This window comes from Cebus imitator, unplaced genomic scaffold, assembly GCF_001604975.1.
Source record: "Cebus imitator isolate Cc_AM_T3 unplaced genomic scaffold, Cebus_imitator-1.0 Scaffold60, whole genome shotgun sequence".
Lineage (NCBI taxonomy): Eukaryota > Metazoa > Chordata > Mammalia > Primates > Cebidae > Cebus > Cebus imitator.
The window spans coordinates 1,324,484-1,348,935 of record NW_016107375.1 but is presented as its reverse complement, the minus strand read 5'-3'; the positions used below and the strand labels follow the sequence as shown (position 1 = coordinate 1,348,935).

Sequence of the window (24,452 nt, the reverse complement as noted above, 5' to 3'; positions counted from 1 at the left end):
AAAAAAAAAAAAAAAAACTGTATATTCATTTTACTAAAGAAGTTATCCCTCCCAACTGTCAGCTGAACCAATGTAATCCAGTAGAGATTACCATCTCTGCTTCCCAGAGTTCTTCCCCTTTATTAAGCTGTTTCTATAGTGTAGGAACAGAAGTCTCAGGAAGGGACCCCATAGGATAGTTTAAAATGTACTTCATTGCTCCCCAACCTCTGCACCCAATTCTCCCTCTCCTAAGCTCTCTGCTAACCAAACCTTTTCTTGTTATATGCCCAATAATAAAACCAAAGTAACTGTTGTAGAGGTTAAATATTTAAAACAAACTATAGCAATTAAAACAGGTATTAGGATGCAAGTGCTTGCCTGAAATAGATTAAATATTCTGTTTGCACACTAAACAAAAGTAACTGTTATGCTTGTGCAACAGGCACGCCAGAGACCCAAACTGTCCCCTTTCCACTTGAGTGGCCCTCTCACAGACTGGGCATAAGCTGTATGGTAGCTCTTTTCCAGAACCCCACAGTCTGGGGTGATGAGTCATGTAAGACTCTTTCACTGTTGTTCCTTGAGGTCAAGAGCCCTGCAGGTCAGCCCTCGAGGGCCATCCTGCCTCCACGACCTAATGTTAACTTCACCTCCTGCCTTTCACAGCAGGAGGAAAAGTTAGCATTTCTTGGAGACTTAACAGGGTGCAGTGAAACCAAGCCTTTTCAAGAGCTTACCAATCAGTGTGCCCCTGTTCATTCCCAAGCAGATGTGTGGTGGAATTGTGGGGGACTATTGCTGGGTACTCTGCCAAGTAACTAGAGTGGAACTTGTGCTCTAGTCCAATTGGCCATCCCTTTCACCCTGGCATTTCATCAATCAAGAAAGATAAAAGCAAAGAACCATAAAACAAAAAAGGCCCTCTTGAGTCCTTTAACCCTCATGTTTATATAAATACTATCAAAGTTCCATGAAGAGTACCAAATAAATTTAAGGCCTGTAATCAAATAGCTGCAGGGTTTGAGTCCGTATTGTTCTGGTAGCTGACTATAAATAAAAATGTAAATTAAATAAATTACATCACTATAATTAGCAACAATTTGTTAATTATACTAAAGATGCTATTAAAGGTATAGGTAAACAGTTAAGGCCCACTCATCAAATGGCTTAGGAAAATAAGGTGGCATTAAATATAAACTAGCAAAAAAAAGTAGAGTTTGTATCATAATTAAAACTCAATGTTGTACTTTTATCCCTAATAACACTCCCCCCAATAAAACCATATAGAAAGCGCTACAAGGCCTTGCTACTTTATCCAATGAGCTAGCTAAAAATTCTAAAATAAATGATCCCTTCACTAATTTAATGGAAAAATGGTTTAGCAAGTAAAAAGGACTTATGTCCTGAATACTCACTTCCCTTACTATTATACTAAATGTGTTTATTCTTGTTAAGTGTTGTATTATCCCTTGTATCCAAAGGCTAATTCAGAGGCTTATAAAAACAGTACTTACTAAAACCTCCCTTAACTCTCCTCCACCTTATCAGAGAAACTTCTTCTTTTAGAGAATCAAGCAGAACAACTAAGCCAGGACATGTTAAGGAAGTTTGAAGAGAAAAAACTGTAAAATTCAAAAGGGAGAAACTGTTAAATACAGCAAGTTCTAAGTTTCCCTTCAAAGAATCAGTGTGTCAGTATGTTCAGTTCTTTGTTCTCCATTTTAAAGTTTAACTTCCTCGTTCTCTTCATCTCCTTGCCCCTAGTTTCAGTAACAACCTTCCTGCCAGTTCTAATCAGTAGTTCACATCTATTCCCCTGTTCATCTGCTTAGTCCTGAGTCACTCCTGGTCACCTGCTCTGACCTGAGTTACTTTTAGTCACCTGCTCTGTAATCTGCTCACCCCGCCATTCTGGCTCATACCCCTGCTCTCTTTAATAGAGCCAATAGGAATTAGCTTAGACTGTGCTGTCCAAACATAGCCAATAGGGGAAATGACACAGCAGCAGGGGCTACCTGCAACAGGGATTAAAAAAAACCTTCCCCTCCCTTGTTTGGGTGTGCTCTCAACATTGCTCCATCCATGAGATACATCCTTCTATAGAAGTAAGTTTGCCTTGCTGAGAAAAGTTATGTTTGAGTGCTATTTCTTTTGTGGCACTGAAAGTTTTTTTGTGACATTCAGAAAAATGGAGTGCTTAAAAAGAGGGAGAAAGTTCAGCTTCATAAACTTTAAGAGCACTGCTTACTTCCTACGTGTGGCCACATAGTTCTGGCTGTGTTTTGCTTTGCTGGTGGCTTCCAGAAGAATGTTGCTGCTCTGCCACCTTGTGGCCATGTGGCAAGTAAGTCTTCTAGCTAGAATTCTATTAAAGCCAAAATCTATTTTCTCAAGTTTGAAGAAGATGACAAATATTCAGCATTCTAAGTAAGCTATGATTTGGTTAGAGCTTTATTGATACCATACAGAGACACGGTGTTCTGCTTTATGGTAATACCTCATCCTTTTGGCATCATCAAGAAACAGTTTCTCCATTCAAAGCTTAATTCTTAAGGATCTACACAAACATTAAGTGAACATTCTCATCCATTTCTTAAACAGAGTGTATTTCCCACAAAAACCTTTCCTTTAGAGCTCATGATTTTAAAAAACAGTATTTCCCCAATGCATAGATAAGTTCAATCCATCACCAGAAAGAGTCCAGGCGTAGCTCATCAGAAATACAAGTGAATCCAGGGATGGTGGAGTGTTTTCTGTTTTCTTTTTCTTTTCCTTTTTTTTTAATTTTTATACAGGGTCTTGTTCTGTCAACATGGCTGGAGTGGCACAATCGTGGCTCACTGCAGCCTCATCCTCTGGCCTCAAGTGATCCTCCCATCTCAGGCTCCCAAGTAGCTGGGACTATGGTGCATGCCACCATACCTGACTACTTTTTGTATTTTTTGTAGAGACCTGTTTCACTGTTTTGTCCAGGCTGGTATCAAAATCCTGAGCTCAAGCAATCTGCGGGTAGGGCTTTTTCTTATTGTTACTCTCTGTATTGATTTGTTCAGGTTGCCATAATAAAGTACCACAAACTGAGTGGCTTCTTACACAACATAAATTGATTGTCCATAGTGCTGGAGGTGAGAAGTCTGAAATCAAGGTATTGGCAGGGTTTGTTACCTGTGAGGGGAAGATCTGCTCCTAGCCACTCTCCTTGGCTTGCAGATGCCCATCTTCTCCCTGCTTGTTCACATAATCATCCTGTGCATGTCTTCATGTCCAAATTTCCTCTTTTTTATAAAGAAAATAGTCATATTGGTTTAGGGCCCAGCTAATGACCTCGTCTTAACTTGATTACCTCTGTAAAGACCCTATCTCCAAATAAGATCATATTCTGAGGTACTGGGGGTTAGGACTTTGAAATACGAATGGGGGTGAGCACAATTCAACTCCTGACACCCCTCTTCGTGTTACATTTCAGTAGAAGACCAGTGAGCCTCAGGTAGGAACCTGGAAAGCCCTACTGTCTTGTTTCCTTCCATCTTCCTTTTCTTTTTTCCTCAATGGCTTTCAACTCTGATGCACATTAGAATTATCCAAGCAGTTTTTTAAATTTCTGATTCTGAACTCCACCCCTAGACCAACTAAATCAGAAGAAAACTTGCAGGGAAACCTAATCCAAGAAGGGATTAAGGAAGGCTTCTGATGGGAAGGGATTCGTTTGCTAAATTTTGAAAAATGAATGGGTGACTGAGATAGAGAATAATGAGGGGTGTAGAGAGAAGAACATCATGACCAAAGATTTAGTGGTGTCAGACAACATGGGTGGGCTGGCAAGGCTTGTGTGTGTCCTGATGGCACAGGGAGGAATGCAGGTCACACACAGGGTCACAGGAGCAACCCTACAGGCAGCTGTTGCTGTGAGATAAACGTCCGTCCACACAGGAGGTGCTGAAAGATAAAGCTGCCAAGGCAGGCAGGGGCCAAATGAAGAGGGGATGTGTGCCTCACGCAAAGGGGCCTGGGCTTCCACATCAGTGTTTCAGAAACGGAGTTGCCATCATCCTGGAGCTCACTCCTGACTGTCATGTCAGGTATGGCTGCACTCCTGTCAACTGCATTACCATCTGATTCTACTTTCATAAGCAATGACAAGTGAGTTCACTGTTATGACAAAGGATGCTGTTGCTAATTCTGAAGCTGCTGTGGATGGCAGTGAGGCAGGCTAGAGTAGAAGCGGCAAGACCAAGAGCTGGGCAAGACCAGTGACTGGAGTATAATGGATGGTGGAGAGGTCACGAGGACAGACAGTTAAGAAATGCATTGTGTGGAGTGGGGCTGGGGGGTGAGGTGATCAACTGGATAATATGTTCCAGCCCAGGCACTGAGGTCAAGTGAATGGTTTGGCAGCAGGGTACGAGGGAAAAAGGCAGGGGTGAAAATCTGGGCCAGTGAAGGTCCTTGGAACAGCTTCATCGAATCTGGTGAGAGAGACCCAATCCACTCAACTGCAGAATGTGCATGTGACCACTACATGGTGAACAGAGGACTGAGTTTTGCTGTTCCACCCACCATCATGGTAGGGGCACACATGCTGCTCCCCTGAATGTAGCCAGGGTCTGGGGGAGCTCCTCTACTAGACCTTGGACTCCTTCTGGGCAGCCTCAGTTTTTCTCAAACACCAATTGTATCTGGGAAGGTGAATCCACTGTGCCTGGGTTTGTCCCCTCTACTATAACAGTGTGGCAATGTCACATGAAAGATTCCTATCATAATTTAACCATTTTCTAAATTATCTGGGACGTTTACTTGGAGGTTTGGGAGTGCTCTAATGATGTATGGTAACTCTTTGATGCAAAGATCTACAATCTTGCAATTTATTATAACCATCTCTGAAGTACGTGAGTTATTAATTTAATCTTAAAGTTTATACATAGAATGTATACCTCCATATGCCTGGTTGCATCCACATAGAGGACTTCTAAAACACCAAAACTGCCTCATTATATAGACTTGCCCATCATAATGGCAGTTAATAAAATGAAATTATGTGTTTTCCTTTTTATAGCTAAATTTTCCTTAAAGAAAATAACTTTTAGAAGATAAGCAAGAAAAATGCCTTGGCCTGGGAGATTAAAACATATCTGGCAAAATGAAAACATTGATGTAAATGACATGAAAATGGTTCTGTCTGGCTTTCCTGTGGCCTATTATCAGAGGTCAGATAGGCAGTTGCTTCCACAACTAATTGATTCTAGGAAATTTGGCAAGCCTTATATTTTTCTATCTCAGAAACTGGACAACTGCCCACTTTGTAAATAACCAATATAAAAATATCCTTTAAAGTACTTTAAATGCATTGGGGAAAATCCCTATCAAATAAAAGATATGCTTATATAACTTATTATAGTACTTGATTTCAAATATTTATATATAAAATACTAACACCTGTTCTGATAAATACTTTATCAAATTCACAAAGTATGTTAGTATGTGAACAGCATAATCTCAAGGCTTGTGCTGGTGTCTTCCATTTGCCCCCCTAAGATTCACTCTCCATGGTTTTCCATCCAGCCCTGGACCCAGCAGGGGAATGTGGGTGCTGACCTAGGGTTTCTTTCATCTTCTGGCTTCAGGGTGGGTTCAGCCAACTGGTGTGGGGGTTATCAGCAAATGATCCATAGATGAGAGGAGAATGGAGACAGGTATTTACTCTCCCCATGGGTGTTCTCTGAACCGATGCTGAAGGCCCAGCTCTTGTCAGGTGACCCCTTCCATAGACACCCCATGACCTTCAATCTTTGTGCTTAGAGGTAATAACAGTTCCCTGAGATTGCAAGCCCCAAGGAACTCCATCATCACTTGGTTCTTCTGTAAACTCCCAATTTAAGTGAAAGGTATATAAATATTTGGTATTCTACTCATTATGTGTGTTTGAAATTTTTCAAAATAAAAAGTTGGCAGTTGGGGGGAATGTTACTCTGCAGTTGTCTGAGGCCAGCCTGATTTTTTCCCCCGGTTGTGGCCAATTTGCTTTTTGCCTGGATGCTTGAAGAACTCTTTCTATAAGTTGTATGTTTCTAGTTGTAAAGTGTGTTTTAATAAATTTTCCTGGACTGCAATGTATGCCTCCATCTAGAGGTTCAATTTTTTCCCTCTAGGTAATCACCTTTATTACATCTTCTGAATTCTTCTGTTTCATATTTTGGGACTCTTCGCGTTTAGGACACCAATTATCCTCATGTTGAATCATTTCTATATTTTGATTCAGTGGGCTTCTCTATATTTGCTTTAATTTCTTTTCTTTCAGCTGCATGTATTATGATGATCTTAAATCTTAAGCTTTTCTTTAAACTTAGTTTTCAGTGGTGTCTTTATTCCTTCCTATTTGTACTTCGGTGTATTGAACAGTGTCGTTTGGATCCACACTTTGTGTTTTTAAGTGTGATGATCTCTGTTTATCTCTTTCTGTTGCTGCTATTCTTCTTTATAGGGTCTAATTTTAAATTAGTTAATGTATGTACAATTTATATACACAAATAAACAGTTTATTACTATTCCTTTAATTATGTATTCTCCCAGGTCAGTTTGTCAATCTTTGCATGATTTCTTCTTTTCTTGCCTCCCTCTTTATTTTCTTTCTTTGTTAGATGCCCTGAACCAGTGTTCTACTTTTTCACATTTCAAGGAGTGGCCCATCCCTTTAGAGAATATGTCTAAACTTTCAGTAATTTTCCCAATGGGAAACCAGACTGAATTAGAGCCATGGCTATGAAGAGACAAAAAAGAAAGGCTCTTTCCCCGTTGTTAATCTTCAGATTTTCAATTATCAGATATGTGGCTTTTCAAATGACTTCAAGGGTGGTGCATGATTAGGAGACAGGATATTTATCCTCTGTGCTCCAGAGTCCTTCCTTTCCCTCCTTGATGTAAAGTTTTAAAGTTTATTGCATTCCACTATCTCTCTCTCCTTGTTGGCAATTATTAGTGATTTTTGGGGGAGAGGTTTTTTTTTGTTTGTTTTTTAAGTGATTTTGGGTGCATCTTGTTAAGAAGTAGCGGAAGAAAAACTGTGATGCAGTCTCAATTCTTTTAAACTTAAAAGTCCATCTCTTCTACAGCATCATATTTATATTTTTTCAGTAGGTTCACAGGAAGAAGGAGATACTTTTCACAAGACAAAGAACCTAGTGCTTTGAGCTGGAAGTGACCTCAGATGCCATCCACTTTTGGGCTGGGCACTGTGGCTCACATCTATAATCCCAGCACTTTGGGAGGCTGAAGTGGGCAGATCGCCTGAGGTCAGGTGTTGGAGACCAGCCTGGTCAACATGGCGAAACCCTCTCTCCACTAAAAATATGAAAATTCACCTGGTGTGGTAGGTCATGCCTGTAATCCCAGCTACTCAGGAGGCTGAGGCAGGAGAATTGCTTGAAACCCGGAGGTAGAGGTTTGTAGTGGGCCGTGATCACACCACTGCATTCCAGTCTGGGTGACAGAGCGAGAGTCCATCTCAAAAAAAAAAAAAAAAGAAAGAAAGAAAAAGAAAAGCCATCCATTTTCCAAGTTCACAGAGCCATTTAATGACCGAGGAGAAGGTCTCCATCTTTTTTTTTTTCCATCTTTCCCTGTCTCATGCATGGGTGGCATTTTAAACATCAGAAAGCAAGAGAGAGAGAGAAGTAGTGAGAAGTTTTGCATGTTGGGTACCTTCCTTTCCTGCCTCTAGTCATAATACATAGCACTGGGCCTTTGTTAGGGGCAGTTCTGGTGGCACAGAAATTGGGACTCTAACTATAATACTAAAAAAGTGTATACTGGTTAAAAACTCAATGCAGTAAAGAAAGAACACTAGGAAAATTGTAAGTCTTTTTTCTTCTTCCTCTCTTTTCTGGTTAAAAACAAATAAACCAACCAGCACTACCAGGACTACATATCATTTGAGGGCATGAGACATTGAAAAAGTAAAGAGTTTGATTTTCTGGAATGATATGTCTCAGCTGCTATGACTACTTGTGAGAATTAAGAAGTTATCCCAGTGAGAACAGTATTACAACTACATGCAATGGATTTTAAAACTGTCACCTGGAAAAAGACTTTTAAAAACAAGCCAAAGGACTGTAGTTTAATAGAAAATGTAAAAACATAATCTGCCTTGGGTCAGATCTGATCAGTGAGGCATCTCAGAATGCACCCCATCTATTTCAACAGGCCCTCCCTCTTCTGAATGAAGACTTATAAGCATCTGAGATCTATGAAGCTGTCCAAAACTTATTGGATCAGTTGGTCACTTGTCATTGGTCAAAACATTAATGTTTCCCAAGATGCCCAGAAATATGATCCTGTTGCTTAAAGAGATCCTCAATCCTAATTCTATAACAAAGCTTTTAGTTAATTCTGACTTGGGGACATCCAGAAGTTAAACCTGACATCTAGCTGTAAGAAAAAGACAAAGTAGAAATACAAAAAATAAAAATAAAATATTTTCTTTCAAAGTCAGCTGGGTATGAAAAATGTGGAATTAATAATCTAGAATTGTTCATGTAATGGTGTAACATGAGGAAATTAAAGAGTGGTGGATAAAATTTTCTTCCATGCTCCTAAGGTCTCTGGCTGGAACTGATGTAATACAGATTAACAAGAGAAAAGCATACAACTATTAATATTTTTTTTTTACTTGTACATGGGAATCCTCACAAGAAAAATAAAGACCCAAAAATGCAGTTAGAGCTACATGCTTACATACCAAATTGAACAGAGTAGTAAACCGAAAAAATAACAAGAAAAAAGGGCTTAGATTCGGGCAATGAATCATGGTGAAGTGACTAGGAAGGCACCGGTTAGCGCAACAAGTTTTGCTTGTATAGACGTCTCTTGTCTTTGACTTCCCACCTCTAGTGATAAGAATGTTTCTTTCATTTTGGTGTAGTGAGGACATTTCTTACATGGGACTTCCATCTTCTGCTTTCAGGAAGAAAAAGGACGGCCAGTGTGCCTTTCTTGCACCTGCTGTTTTTTAAGTGCTTTTCACTCAAAAGAATCAACATGCTACAGTGGCATGTTTTGAGGTGGTGTGCTCTGAACTCCTTCCCTACCCAGTATCTATACTCTCATTCTCCCTTACAAATAGAACTCCTATAGTCTGTTAAAAGAAAAACTTTAGCCTAATTAAATTTAACAGAGTTTGAGTAAAGAATGATTCCACCAACAGGGCAGCCTCCCCAGACAGAGTAGGTCCAGAGAGACTTCAGCACAGCCACATGGTAGAAGAAGATTTATAGACAGAAAAAGGAAAGTGTTGTACAGAAAAGGCAGTGAGGTACAGCAACAGCCAGATTGTTACAGTCAGCGTTTGCCTTATTTGAACACTGTTTGAACAGGTGGCCCCTTTGACTAGCCATAACTCAGTGGCTAGCACAAGAGTAGTCTGTTTACATCTTCATTTAGGTTATAGTTTGTGATGTATAAAGAAATCTTTAGGCAGAACTTAAAATATGTATGAAGGCAACTTTAGGCTAAACTTAAGTCTTGAGAATGCAATGTAACTATCCAGATTACAAATTTTACAAAAGATTTTTTTCAGTCTCCCTTGCAGATAGGAGTGACCAGTGAGAAGCAGATGGAAGCCACTGGGTGTGGCTTCCAGCACAACGCTCTCAAGGTGTTGGTTCCCCTGGCAGCTAAGCCTATTACACAAGCCTCATGCTAGTTTCTGCTGCCTGGGAGAAAGACCTGAGGGCAGGACTGGCAGCCTGAAGGCTCCAGTGCATAATAATAGCACAGTGGAGTCAAGGGATGGAGGAAACCTGGCGGTGCTAACACTCCAGCCCTCAGTGCTTTTCCCTCTTTTTCAACAGCGAGAATTAAACTTTTGTTTTTCGTATTTCAAATTTATATTTGCTCTTAGGTGGCAGGCCAGGTCTTACTAACAGCTGAACAGGAAGGCCTCTGTAACCACGGTTTCAGCACTGGTTAAGTTAAATATTACCAGGTGAAAGAGCCAGTGTCTTTATACAAAGGCTGGAATGTAACAAAAGCCTACCAAGAGTTTTGCCCAGGCCTTTCCTGGGCCTTGAAGCATGACAAGATAAGGAAGGAATCCTTAACAGGACCTGTTCAGGATTAAACAACTTTTTCTTGGGGGTCTGAAGAAACTCCTCAGACCTCCACAAACAAGCTTACTGGGGGTCTGAAGGAACTGCCCAAACCTCTATGATTTAGCAGGCGACAAGATAAGGGTCATCATCCCTGGCACCTGGACCCATCCAGATTAAGTAAATTTACTGAGGCTCCAGGGTAAGGTCTTCAGGACTGATCTTGGTTACAGATTAAAATAAGTTAATCCCTTGTGTCCTTAGACACATGCACACTTACATGTAGACATATATAGCTGAGAAGATATATAAGCTCTGGAAACCTTTGTAATTTTCAGTCGATCTGGCGATATTTTCCAGGGCTCTTCCCTGTATCCGGTTACCGAAATAAACTCTCTTCTTTCCCAGTTCATCTGCGTCTCCCTATTGGACCAGGGGAATAAGCAGCCCGACCCCCGGTTTGGTCCAGGAACACTTAACAGAGGCTGTAAGCCCCAGAGGACAGGATCACTGTTTCCTCCACACAAACTTGGCTGTTCTTTGGCATTATTTGGGGTATTTTTTAAAATATTAAGGCTTGGGTCTCACGTCTCCAGTGTCAGATTCCACCGACTTGGGGTGCGCCTTAGGCACTGAGACTTGTAATGGCCGACCCTGGTGACTCTAAGGTGCAGCAAATTTCGAAGACCACGACTTGGATCCCCACCTTAAAACCCCCACGCCTGGTACCTGGCTAGGCGGCGGTCAGGACTGCATGGCTGACTGAAATCTCCTCGGACCGCTTAACGCGGCAGAGGCACCTCCAGGTCCTCCTATCGTCCGGAAGCCCCGCCTTCGCCCTCGCCCCGCCTTTCCCTGGCTCGGCCACGCCTCCTTCCCCACCCAGCTGTGGCCCAGGATGACGCAAACCGCAAACAGCCGCAGAGCCAGTGCTTCGGAAGTGCGGATGTGCGCCTGCGCCGCCCCGCGCCGCTTTGCGCTAGGGCTGGGCGGGCGGTTTGAATTTTGCTTCCGGAGTTGCGTCTCTCCATCCCGGTCTTCCAGCCGAGACTGCAGTTGTCCGCGGCTGGAGACCCAGCGGCGAGTAGCCTTTTGCTCCCGGACTGACTCGAGGTTGGAGTCTGTGTGTTGGGGACCCTGACTTCGGAAACGCCCGAGACACTGCTTGGTGGCTGGGGGCCGCGGGCCTCGCCTGGCGTAGGGGAGGGCGGGACTGGGCGCTGCGGTGGATGCCTTAGACCCGCCCCTCCTCTCTCACCCGCGGAATGGGTGGGAAACCGATTCTTTCCCATTTCTTTGCCTGCTTACCAATCCCAAACTGTAAAGCTCCAACCCCTCACAACATAGGAAAAAAGATTACCTGGGCCTGTTTCTTTGACAGTGTGACACATTTCTTTAAAATGTGTATTTTGCTTTTTTAAAGAAAATACCAGTGTTGTCTTTATATATAAATAGCGCGTATATATTTTGCTTCAGTATTTCCAAGGAAAGGACCCAGGCTTAGCCCCTTTACCCTGGTTTGGGATCCATCAATGGCGGAAGGCTCTAAGACAAGTCAGTACTGTACCTTGGTTAGAAACAATGTTGTAGAACTGAAGGAAATTGCTCTTGAGTTTTTGTACTTAACCCTCAAGGACATGTGATTTACTTGATATTGACCATTCTTGGATTTCGAAAGTGAACAGAAATTTGTGTGGCTTTTCTTTTTACGAATATGTTTATATTTTTTTATTCAGAGGCTTAAAGGATGGCCTCCTCAGATCTGGAACTGTTATGCTCTCATGTTAATGAAAAGATTGGCAATATTAAGAAAACCTTGTCATTAAGAAACTGTGGTAAGTAAAACAGATTCCACTGACTTTGTATATACAAAATGCATTTTGATTATTCCACTCTGAATGATTATGCCTGGTTAAGTGACTGCATCTTAGGTAATTTTAGATTTTGAATAACAATTTTCTAAATTGTCCAATGCCAACATTTTGAATATTGCAAAGGATATTAAAAATATAAGGTACATTGAACAATGAACTGAATATTCATAAGAATTATTTACTTATGTTTTTCTGAAACATATATTGGTAAGATTTGAAGGTTAGGTGGCATCCATGATTCTACAGCTAAGCAGAGATACATGCGTTGCTTAATGATGGAGATGTGTTCTGATAAAAGCATTACATGATTTTGTCATTGTGCAAACATCACATCACAGCGTATACGTAAATGTACGCAGACCTAGATGGTACAGCCTACTTCATATCTAGGCTATATAGCCTATTGCTCCTAGGCAACAAACCTGTATAGCATGTGACTGTACTGAATACCTTAGGCAAGTGTAACACAGTGATGAGTATTTGTGTTTCTAAACGTAGTGAAGATACAGTAAAAGATTAAAAATGGGCTGAGTGTGGTGGCTCATGCCTGTAATCCCAGCACTTTGGGAGGCCGAGGCAGGCAGATCTTGAGGTCAAAAGATCCAGACCATCCTGGCTAAAATGGTGAAACCCCGTCTCTACTAAAAATACAAAAGTTAGCTAGGTGTGATGGTGCGCACCCCAGCCACTTGGGAGGCTGAGGCAGGAGAATCACTTGAATCTGGGAGGCAGAGGTTGCAGTGAGCTGAGATTGCACCATTGCACTCCAGCCTGGTGACAGAGCAAGACTCTGTCTCAAAAAAAGAAAAAGAAAGATTAAAAATGGTACACCTGCATAGGCCGCTTACCATGAATGGACCTTGGAGAACTGGAAGTTGCTCTGGGTGAGACAGTGAGTGAATGTGAAGGCCTAAGACATCACTGCATACTACTGTAGACTTTATAAGTACTATACACTTAGGCTACACTAAATTTATTTTTAAAAAAAACTTCTTTAATAATAAATTAATCTTAGCTTACTATAACTTTTTTACTTAAACTTTTTAGTTTGGTTTAGCTTTTTTATTTTCTAATAACAGCTCAAAACAAATACATTGTACAGGTATACAAAAATATATTTTATATCTTTATGAGCTTTTTTCTTTTTTTACTTTTTAAGCTTTTTTGTCAAAAACGAATACACACACACACACACACATACACACACACACATATTAGCCTAGGTCTATTCAGGGTCAAGATCATCAGCATCTGTCTTCCACGTCCACATCTTGTTCCACTGTAAGGCGTTCAGGGGCGGTAACACACATGGAACAGTCATCTCCTATGATAACAACGCCTTCTGGAATATCTCCTGAGGGACCTGCCTGAAGCTGTTTACAGTTAACTTTTTTTTTTTTAATAAGTAGAAGAAGTACACTCTAAAAAGTATAGTATAGTAAACAACATGAACTAGTAACCGTTTATTAACAGTTATTATGTACTATACATAATTGTATGTGCTGTACTTTTATAACACTGGCAGTACAGTCGTTTGTTTACACCAGCATCACCACAAGCATGTGAATAATGCATTGAACCATGATGTTATGATGGCTCCGATATCACAAGACAATAGGAATATTTCAGCTCCGTTATAATCTTACGGGCTACTGTCATATTTGTGGTTCATTGTTGACTGAATCATTGTTATGTGTCACATCACTGTATTAAAAGGCAAGTAAAAAAAAACTGATGCAGAGATCCATAGAGGTAAAAATAATTCATAACCCATCTTACAGCCTGCTTTTGAGGAAGCTTATTACTCTATATCACTGAGAAAGAATTAATTGAAGATAAATCATTTAAGCATCCATGAACTTGGAGATTGTAAATATCTGAAAATATTTTGATGTGCTGAAATTGGATGATGCGGTGGAAGTTCAGAGAAGCAGATAATCCTTGTCAAATCAAAAATGTTTACAAAATTATATACTCCCTAATCTTATCTGGGAGGGTAAAGGTTTACTGGCAGACAGAATTCCATGTGCTGGGAAGGTTGTGTTGAACTTGTATTATGGTTTGTAATCGCCTGTAATTGCAGCACTTTGGGAGGCTGAGGCAGGCGGATCGCTTGAGCTTAGGAGTTCGAGACCAGTCTGGTAACATAGTAAGACCCCGTTTCTACAAAAAAATAAAAAATTAGCCAGGCATGGTGGCGCTTACCTGTAGTCCCAGCTACTGAGGAGGCTGAGGTGGGAGGATTGCTTGTGCCTTTGAGGTTGAGGCTGCAGTGAACTGTGATGGTGCCACTGAACTCCAGCCTGGGTGACAGAGCAAGACCCTGTCTAAAAAAACATGGTGAAAAACACCCTAAAATTTAGGTGATTAAAAGGTGAGATACGAGTGTATGGGGAAGAAATACTGTATTCAACTAATTCTACTGAAATTATTCACAGTAGAGACATCAGTACTGTCATTTACTTTTTGTTTTAGTTATTATGAGCTGAGTGTCAAATGCAAGTAGCATTGCTTTATCAGGCAGAATGATATACTCCTCATGATGATGATGAATGACAGTTAACATTTACTATTAGGTTCTAGATGCAGTCCTAAGCCCATCTTATATGTACTTTCACTTATCTTTGCAGTAATGAGGTAGGTACTTGGTGTCTCTGACCTCAGACCTTTGCCTGGTCCATTTTACTGCCTCCATAATCTACAGATATTGCCAAAGTCTGCGTTTACTTATGTGTATGTCATTGTTAGATTGCTGGAAATGCAGATGGAAAGATCCAATTATGAGGGTAGTTTTTCTTTTTTGCTTTTAATCTGCCCTTACATTATTTTTTAAACTACTTCTTTTAATTCTAGGGAAGAAGGGACTCTGATTTTCTCATTCATCTCCAGTCTCTGAAAGCTGCTAAGAGAGGTGCTAGGAGGTGGGATTGGGAATATGGGAATATACTACTTTATAAATGTCTTAGGTTTGTTTTTGCTGGGTAGCCAGGGTTATCACCAGCTTGTGACTTTTTTTTTTTTTTTTTGAGACGGAGTTTCGCTCTTGTTACCCAGGCTGGAGTGCAATGGCGCGATCTCGGCTCACCGCAACCTCCGCCTCCTGGGCTCAGGCAATTCTCCTGCCTCAGCCTCATGAGTAGCTGGGATTACAGGCACACGCCACCATGCCCAGCTAATTTTTTGTATTTTTAGTAGAGACGGGGTTTCACCATGTTGACCAGGATGGTCTCGATCTCTTGACCTCGTGATCCACCTGCCTCGGCCTCCCAAAGTGCTGGGATTACAGGCTTGAGCCACCGCGCCCGGCAGCTTGTGACTTTTTATCTTACCTTCTCTGCTTAGGGGTGGTTTTGAATAGTGTACATACTGTAAATATGAATTCCAAATCCATACTACAAAGTCCCAAAGAAAATTTCACCTCAACCTCACTCCTACTCCTGACACACACACACACACACACACACACACTCTCTCTCTCTCTCTCTCTCTCTCTCTCTTTCTCTCTCTCTCTTTTTCTCTCTCTCTCTTTGAAGGGCCCGTCTAAAACATAAGCTTATTTCTCTGGTGAGTGATTACAACTTTCACTGAAAATGTATTAATGAAGAAGGCTCCTAGCCTTGTTTGAGATTCTCACTTCTAGCATCCTGTGTTTTAAACCCCAAAGCCATGGATCTTATCCCCATTAAAATCAAATCTGTTCCATTGCTGAGACTGATATCCTTCTGCCCAGCATCACTCCACACTCCTCAAATGAGGGCTGCTGCAGCCCCAGCTCACACATACTGCCTGGTATGGGGGAAACCACAGTTCCCTCTTCATGTTGGAATCCTTGGAGATTTGCCTTTTTTCATGAAAGTTTAGCTGTGGACGTAGAAGGATGCTTGTTTTATCAAGCATTTCTAAGTGTTTTATGTGGTGGAATTTGCCAGAAACAAAAGACTCAGGGGAGACGTTGTCCTTGCCCCTCCCCTCTTTCTCTTCCATACTTCTTAGAGATGAGGTCTTAAGATTATCTATGGAGTCAATTTCTAGGGGCTGAAGCAATAGTCCTTTTTTCACCCCACTCTAAGGTACAGCTATCTGTTCCAAGAGTTTGCATGAGTACTTGTAGTTAGTGCTTTGCTATACACTTTGTTTTCTATCTTATTTTTGTTTATAACAGGCCAGGAACCTACCTTGAAGACTATGTTAAATAAAATAGGAGATGAGATCATTGTAGTAAATGAACTTCTAAATCAATTGGAATTGGAAATTCAGCATCAAGAACAAACCAACAATTCACTCAAGGTAATGTTTCTCTAATGAGGATGCAGTAAAAAGGCAATACATACAAATTTCCTAATCATCAAGTAATTCTTAAAGATTCTTTGTTTATAATATTTTTGGTTTATAAATTATTAATGGTACAGTATGCCATTTATGTTTTATTTTCCTAGTATAATGGAGTTTGGAGCTCCACAGCTACTTCTTTCTGCTGATGGCCAATGGAATTGAACTTTATGAGAAAGGAAAGTTTGCTAATTATTCTTGGTAGCTTTAGTTTAAACAATGATGTTCTGGTAGAGTGGTATGTAAAGAACACTTGCTTGGGGTGAGGAGATGTGGATTCTTACCTTGGCAGTCCTTGGTACTCCCTGCCGCCCTGAGAAAGCCATTTTACCTCTTGGGGTTTCAAGATCCTCGTTTGAAAAATAGTAGATCATACTGAACTGTTTCTTAGCTCCCTTATATGTCTACATTTCTATATTTTTATAAAAGGTAATATAAGGGTTCTCAAGTAAATAAAAGCTTGAGCCTCATTCACATGCATATTTTATTCTAAATAAGCCTTTAAATTGACTTCATCTAATAAAAGTGTTTGTGCACTTGCTCATGGGGAAATAATATGTACCATAATTATCTCACGTTGTTAGAGCTGGGGAAGTGCTCAGTGGGATTGAACAAGGGACCTCCCTGACCCCATTCAGCCTTATAATCCTTAAGATCTGTAAAGATTTTTCAGCTATAGGAAATGGCATGATTATGCCTATCATTGTATTAGTCAAAATGGAATTGGTATCCATGAATGTCATTCACCTCTTCAAGGAAAAGACATTATATAAATTCAAAACAGAAACCAATACTGGCATTTCAGTTCTAACCTGCCCAAGAATGTCCAGGATTAGGGTGTGGGCCTAGAGAATGCTCAACTCAGAACCAAAGGCTATTTGGAATTTCTGTTCACATTGTGATTGAGAGCCAGATGGCGGGAATCCAAAGGCACAGAATATTTTCCTTATTAAAATTTGTATGAGTTCATGGCCTTGTGATATTGTGCTGGCCTAGAGCCAGAACCGGAGCAAAACTATTTTATAAAATGCAAAACTGTTTTTTAAATAAGTTGAAATGGCTGCCCCATTCTCACAATAACTACTGTCCTTGGCCTCTGTAAATAGAACTGCTAGTTTGTTCTGCAAAACTATGTAAAGCTACTTACCTTTTCTTATCAGTAACTGCTAAAATCTGTGACTTCTATCACCACCCAGACGATGTGTAAACAAATGTATATCTTGACTTCTGTAAACCACTGAAGTAACAAACAGAATGACAAAAGTCCCCTGGCCCTTGGAATGTCCAGACACCCCCGCCCTTGTCTCCACCCAGGAGGTGAATCACAGAATCCCCTAGCCCTTGGAATGTCCGAAACCTTTTCATCCCCATCCCCGCCCCTCACTCCCACTCCCAAGGTGGTTTTTCGGGTATAAAAAATCATGGCACCCTCCTTTTGGCACCACAGGTTGGAGAGACGTGAGTCCTCTGTGGTTGCTGGCATAATAAATGACCCTGCAATCTGGCATACTTTTGTCTTGGTAATAACTTTCTACACTCGGTCAAATACAACAGCCTCAAGTTCTGGTAAAAGTTAGAGACCAAAAACCCCAGCTATCAAATAGAAATTTTCATGAAGCGGGGATGTAGGTAGCCCGCAGTGGAAGTCATCCCAAAGCAGTATCTCATGCTTGCCAGCTATATTACCACGCTGTGATAACACAGATGCTGTTATACAGATAACACCAGGGAGCATTGGCTAAGCCAACAAAAGCAATTTTATGGAATGAAAAACTTTTTATATATTTCTTAGTTGTCTCCCAAGATTAAAGTATTTGAGAAAGATTTAACTTCAGTCCTGCTTTGTAATTGCAATGTGATTATAGTGATCATTCTCTGAAAAAAATCCAGTAGGGAAAAATATGACCACCATCCAAAAATAGCTCTAGAAACCAATTTTATATTGCTGGATTCATTGCTTTTTCACTTCATTCTGCATTTTCAGTACTCACAGTCAGTGTGATCATGGTTCACCGTTTTCCCTGCTCTTTAGAATATCTTAAAACATGCATGGGGAGGACAGAGACTTATTTGTGAGTATTTTTAAATTTTAGGAACTCTGTGAATCCCTTGAAGAAGATTACAAAGACGTAGAACATCTTAAAGAAAACATTCCTTCCCATTTGCCACAAGTAAGAGTCACCCAGAGCTGGTAAGTGTGTTTATAATTATTCTTGCTATCTGGATTTATAAACCCATGAAAAATACTTCAAAGCCTTTTGCTCTTTGATTTACTTGCAATTTTGTCAGTGATCATCTAGTTTTTGTCACCTATACTAAAAACAGTATTTCCTCCTATGTTCACCAGTTTTCTTATCTTGCTGTCTCTGAGGAAAATCTAACACCTCTTTCCTAGTTTCCCAAGGGCAAGTCTCTCTAGCCTCTTTTTTCCACTCATTTCTTTCCCTTAGAGCAGTTTATCAACCTCAGCCTCCTTGACATTTTAGGCAGGTTAATTCTTTGTTATGAGAATAGGACATTGAGTAGTGTTGTTGATCTCTGCCCACTAGGTTCTGGTAGCATTGCTCCTATCCCAACCATTCCTGACAATGAAAACCATCTCCAGACATTGCCACCAACACTTGAGAACCACTGCCTTTGGGTAAAAATAAGCTTAAGGAACTTACCATCTTAAAAATAGCCAAAGAGGCTGGACACAGTGGCTCACGCCTAGCATTTTAGGAAGCCGAGGCAGAAAGATTGCTTGAGCCCAGGAGTTTGAGACCAGCCTGGGCAACATGGTGAAATGCCATCTCTGCAAAAAATACTAAAAATTAGCCAGACACAGTGGCATACGCCTGTAGTCCCAGCTACTCAGGGAGCTGACGCCGGAGGATTGCTTGAGCCTGGGAGGCCAGGGTCGCGGTGGTTTCTGATGGTGCCACTGCACTCCAGTCTGGGCAACAGAGTGAGATCCTGCCACATACACAAAAAAAAGGAACAATAAGCTTAGCCCTTTTTTTCCCTGAAATGTCTATTCTTTCTCTGTTCATTTACAAGGTGTGTCTGTGCTGTGTCTTTTTCCCTGAGGCCCTAACAACTGACTTTTGGCTGTCATTACCACCACACCTAGGAAATCGATTGTTTGAAGGTCATGAAGAGGTCAAAAATCCCTCTTCAGACCTGGTTCTACTTCTGAGATCTCATTTTGCATACTACCTTTTAGTCTTTGAAATTCTGTTTTCTGCACTGTCACTGTGCTTTCTTAGTTGTCAGCCCACATCTCGGACTTAGCTGCCTCCTTTTTCTCTCCCCTCTTTTAAATTATAGATCTCTCCTATCTGCTTTACTCATGCTTACTTAACCCCACTGTTAATGCTCTCACATGTCCAACTTGAAAGGACATCTAGTTCCAGTGATTTAATGGCCTACATTTTCTCCTCAAACTTTGCATCTCCAAGGCCTGGCTCTCTTGTTACCTACACATGAACCTGCTGCTCCCATCACCTCGGCGGGGACTTGGCATCTTTATGCTGTCTCTCTCTTTCCTGTCACTGGACATCCAGCAAGAATTTGGTCGGGGGAATAGGAAGAGTTTTCTTCTAAGCTCACTATGGCCTAGCTTCAACTCTCAGGGATAGATCAGAGCAGAAGCTTTCTGTAGGTCAAAATGGTTATTTTCAGCTGATAAAACACAGCAGGGTATAAGGGAGCAATCAGGTGCTTCCTCAATGCATGGTCAAGACAGACAAGTACAGGTACGATTCAGCCAGTCTCACGATAGAATCTCATATGTTAGGATTTTTGGAAGGATTATGGTGCATTGAGCATCTTTATCTTGACAGCCTGCAGCATGGCCGTCACACCACGTCAGTAAGGCTGGCTGCCATCTGTGTCTAGCATTCGACTGTCATCTTGGGATCTCACTTCCTGCCTTTCTGGGGATTCCCTTTGCTTGCTCCTGAGTCTATCCTCCCACTCTTTCTTGTATCTGATGTTGTCTTTTCTATATCTTGACTTGTTGCTGGCAACATCCCTGGCAGTTAAGCAACCTAGAAGCTACAGTGTGTTTCTAGAATTTGTTTGCTACTGGGGCAGGAGCTATATTAGTAGGGTTCTCACTCGCTCTAAAAATTAGGCAGATGGAATCCAAGGGTGACCCATGATCATTGCTGGCAACTAAAATGACTCTGCAATACACAGGGACTGACATGAGCAACCATCAGGATAAATTAGAATAAATAGAAGTCTAAGATAACTGAGGTTTCTAGGTTCAGAGTTAGGAATGTCAGGAAGACAAGCTGTTAAGGGGTTAAGAGAAGCTATTAAGCCATAAAGCTGTTAACTTACTGACTTTGAGGAGCCAGTGGGACAGCTGATAAAAATATCATGTTACATGTAAATAAATACAACTATATTATGGAAGATTTGGGAACTTAATTTTTCAATATTTCCTTCAACATTTAGATTTTCATGAACAATAGAAGTAGGGATAGAAAAAAATGTTGACAATAAGATTTAACAGAATGAGTATGTATTTAATATTATTTTCAGTTGGGAAAACTTTGCAGTATGCTGCTTATTTCTGACAGTTGCCTGTTTGCATGTACATCCCTGTTCTGTAGTGTTAAGGGATCAGATCTTGATCCTGAAGAACCAGACAAAGCTGTGGAACCTGAACCCATAAAGAAGCCCCCCAAAGAACAAAGAAGTATTAAGGAAATGCCATTTATAACTTGTGACGAGTTCAATGGTGTGCCTTCGTAAGTATTTAAGATCAATTTTAAAGTTCAGCCCCTTAATCAACATAAATGATTGTTTAAATCATAAAGCTTAATTATATTAATTGTAAATGCTGTGTTCAAATATTGATCTTTTATAAAATAGTTTCACGTTATACTAGAAAATGCAGCAAATTTTTTGAAGATTTTTGTTGTAAAACCCCTTCATAGATTTATAGATGGATCAATTCATTGCTTCAGTCCTCTCTAGGACCTTTTTGTGTTACAGATTTACCAATTATATTATAGAAGTAGCCTCAGTTTTCTGGTAATTTTAAGGAAATTGTGTTGTATAGATTTGAGAATGAGAATGGAGAGTGTTATGTGTGTTTGGTTTCCATGTGTGCACTGCACCCCATGCTTGTTTGAACCTGTGCTATATTCCAGGCCCTAGGTCACTGAGAATAGAGGAATGAATAAGACAAAATGCTTCCCCCAGAGGGAGGTCTCCCTTGCTTCTGACATATGGCAATAATGGGGAACCAATTAGGAAAATCCACGTTTTTTAAACTCAATTCCAGGGCTTTGCTTAACTTCTAAGCTTTATGTTACGTTACATTTCTTGTTACCTTTTTATTATACAAATAATACATGTTGCTAGAAAGTGTTTGTTGTTAGAAAATAAAACTCATCTGTAATTCTGCCATTCAGATAAGATAGGGTATAGCTTTTCAGATTTTATTTAGCTACACATATATAATAGGTATTTCTCACACCCGTTATTATAGCAACATAGTTATACTGTAAATACAACTTACTATTCTTTTATTGTGATAATTTTCCTATCATTAACTAGTAGTCATATAATATTTCATCATGTAGCTATCCAATAACTTATTTAAGCATTTCTTAATTATTTGGGTTGTGATAAATAATGGTACAGTGAAATATCTTTTAGACAAGGCTGTTTTTTCATTTTTTATTTCTTTGGGATAGAGTCTTAGGAGCAGAGTCCCTGAGGCAAAGGTAATGAATAATTTTTCTTTCCGGAGAGTTCTTCATACCAGTTTGTTTTGGTGGTGGTTTTATTTAATAAAGTATATTTCTTAGAACCTTTGTTAGGTTTACAGAAAAACTGAGCAGATAGTACCGTGTTCTCATACCCCTTCTCCCCTGCACACCATTTTCCCTAGTAACAGAGCATTGGTATAGCATATCTGTTACAGTTGTCAAACCAAGATTGATACATTACTATTAACTAACATGCTTAGTTTATGTTAAGATTAATTCTGTGTTGTGCATTCTCTGGGTTTTGATGAATGCATACTGTCATGTGTCTATTATTACCATATCATACAGAAGAATTTCACTGTCCTTAAAGTGCCCTATATCCCACCTCTTTCTATCTCCCACTGAACCCCAGAATGTTATATGGTTAGAGTCATACTGTAGCCTTCTCTGACTGGCTTCTTTTACTTGGAAATAAGGATTTATGATCCCTTGTGTCTTTTTGTGGTTTGATCGCTCATTTCTTTTTAGCACTGAATAGTAATCCATTGTATGGATGTACCAGTTTGTTTATTCACCTATTGAAGCAATCTTAGTTGCTTTCATTTTGGAGCACTTATGAATAAAGCTGCTAAAAACATTCATGTGCAGGTTTTGTGTGGACATAAGTTTTCACCTCATTTGGGTAAATACTTAGGAGTGTAACTGCTGGATCATATAAGAGTATGTTCAGTTTTGTAGAAACCTGCCAATGGCTATACCATTTTGCATTCCTACCAGCAATGACAGAATATTCCTCTTGCTCCAGATACTCCTTTCCATTTGGTATTGTCAGTGTTCTGGATTTTGGCCATTGTAATATGTGTATAGTGGTAGCTAATTATTTTACATTATAACTCCCTAGCGACATTTGACATTGAGGATCTTTTCATATTCATATACTTATTTTCCATTTGTATATTTTCTTTGATGAGATATCTGTTCAGACATTGAGCCCATTTTTAAAGTGGGTTGTTTGTTTTCTTCTCATTGAATTTTAAGAGTTCTTTGCATATCTTTCTTTCTCTCCTCTGGTATTCCCATTACCTATATGATATACTTTTTGTGATTGCCTCACACTTCTTGGATTTTCTGTTCTTTTTTTATTTCTCTTTGCATTTTAGTTTGGAAAGTATTGACATAATCTATGTCATAATCATGTCTCTTCAAGTTCACTGCTTCTATCTTTAGCCAAGTCTAGTCTGCTAATGGAGCCCATCACTTTATTTCTAGCATTTCCTTTTGATTCTTTTGTAGAGTTTCCATCTTTCCTTTCTTTGTCTGTCTATTCTTGCATTTTATCCTTTTTCCATTAGAGTCCTTAGCATATTAAACATAGTTATTTGAATTAGTGGTTTGATACTTCCAAAATCTCTGTCATTTCTCAGTCTGCTTCTGATGCTTGTGTTGTATCTCAGCCTGTATTTTTTCTTATGCCTAGTAATTTTTTGTTGAAAGCTGGACAGGATGTATCTTGATAATAGGATCTGAAGTAAATTGGCTTTTAGTGTGAGATTTTGTCTAGGAGCTGGGCTACGTTTAATGGTTGCTATGGTTGTACATGTCAGAAGCTTCAGTTTCTTCTAGTTCCCATTTCTTTTGTCTCCCCTGTTGTCTTTGGGTTTCCTTAGAAATTTTTTCTTAGTAGAATCTGTATCTTGCAGCTTGCTCAGTGTTAGTCCACTAATATAATTCTGTAACTTTGTTGTAGTGACTGTAAGGTGTTGGAGAGAGGAAGCATTCTACAATCTTATGATTAAATCTCAGGCTTTTTAGGGCCCCTACATCTCTGAGCTGTGACCTTCTAAGGTGTTTCTTAGCTAGATAGGGCTGAAATCTTCTAATTACCTTTCCCCTAGGTCAGATAAGGCTCTAGTAATGTAGTTTTCCTTGAGGGCAGTTCTTTGTTTTGGATAACAGAACTGCTCTACTTTTCCCTGGCCTATTTCAAAATAATTACTTTCTCCCTCCATTTGCTGAAGCTCAAGAGACTTTTTGTCTTATCCTCACCTTGAAAACCTGGGGGGAAGGCAGGGGTGGTTCCTGAGAGTAAAACTTATGAAAGTAATGGGGTTTCCCTAAACTGGATCCCCATGAGTTTTTAACTCTCAAGCTAGTTCAAACTGAACCTTAGCAGCTTGTCAAGTTACTATTTAAGTGTTCCTACAGTTACTCAGTCTGGTGCCTTCTGTTTCCAGGAAGCTGTGATTCTCTGTATTTTCTTGTCTCCTGTTTTGGGGGCAGTGTTTGGCCCTGTGACCTCGATTGTCTGAGAAGAATTACCAGCTTTCAGTTTGCTCTTGTTGTGAGGACAGGAGTGACAGTTTCCAAGCTCTTGACATGTCAGAGTGCCACATACCAGTTTTTACTCCTGTTGGTAGTGTGTGAGAATGCCCAATCTAATCTCATGCCTGCTAGTGTTACCTACTACTTAAAAATTG

At 40.2% G+C, this 24,452-nt stretch overlaps 1 protein-coding gene across 2 annotated transcripts in view; it reads left to right on the top strand.

The window, feature by feature from the left end:
- Positions 1–2,933: 2,933 nt before the first annotated feature.
- SKA1 (spindle and kinetochore associated complex subunit 1) overlaps positions 2,934–24,452 on the top strand; it is a 24,629-nt gene continuing 3,110 nt past the window's right edge. The window contains exons 1-5 of one of the 2 annotated variants that reach the window (XM_017529584.2): positions 2,935–4,122; positions 11,798–11,896; positions 16,098–16,222; positions 18,358–18,455; positions 20,869–21,006. In XM_017529584.2, the coding sequence (XP_017385073.1) occupies positions 11,809–11,896; positions 16,098–16,222; positions 18,358–18,455; positions 20,869–21,006 (449 nt within the window). In that variant the 5' untranslated portion in view covers positions 2,935–4,122; positions 11,798–11,808. Of the gene's footprint in view, positions 4,123–11,797; positions 11,897–16,097; positions 16,223–18,357; positions 18,456–20,868; positions 21,007–24,452 lie in introns of both variants that reach the window. The other variant, XM_037738933.1, reaches the window with a different exon arrangement.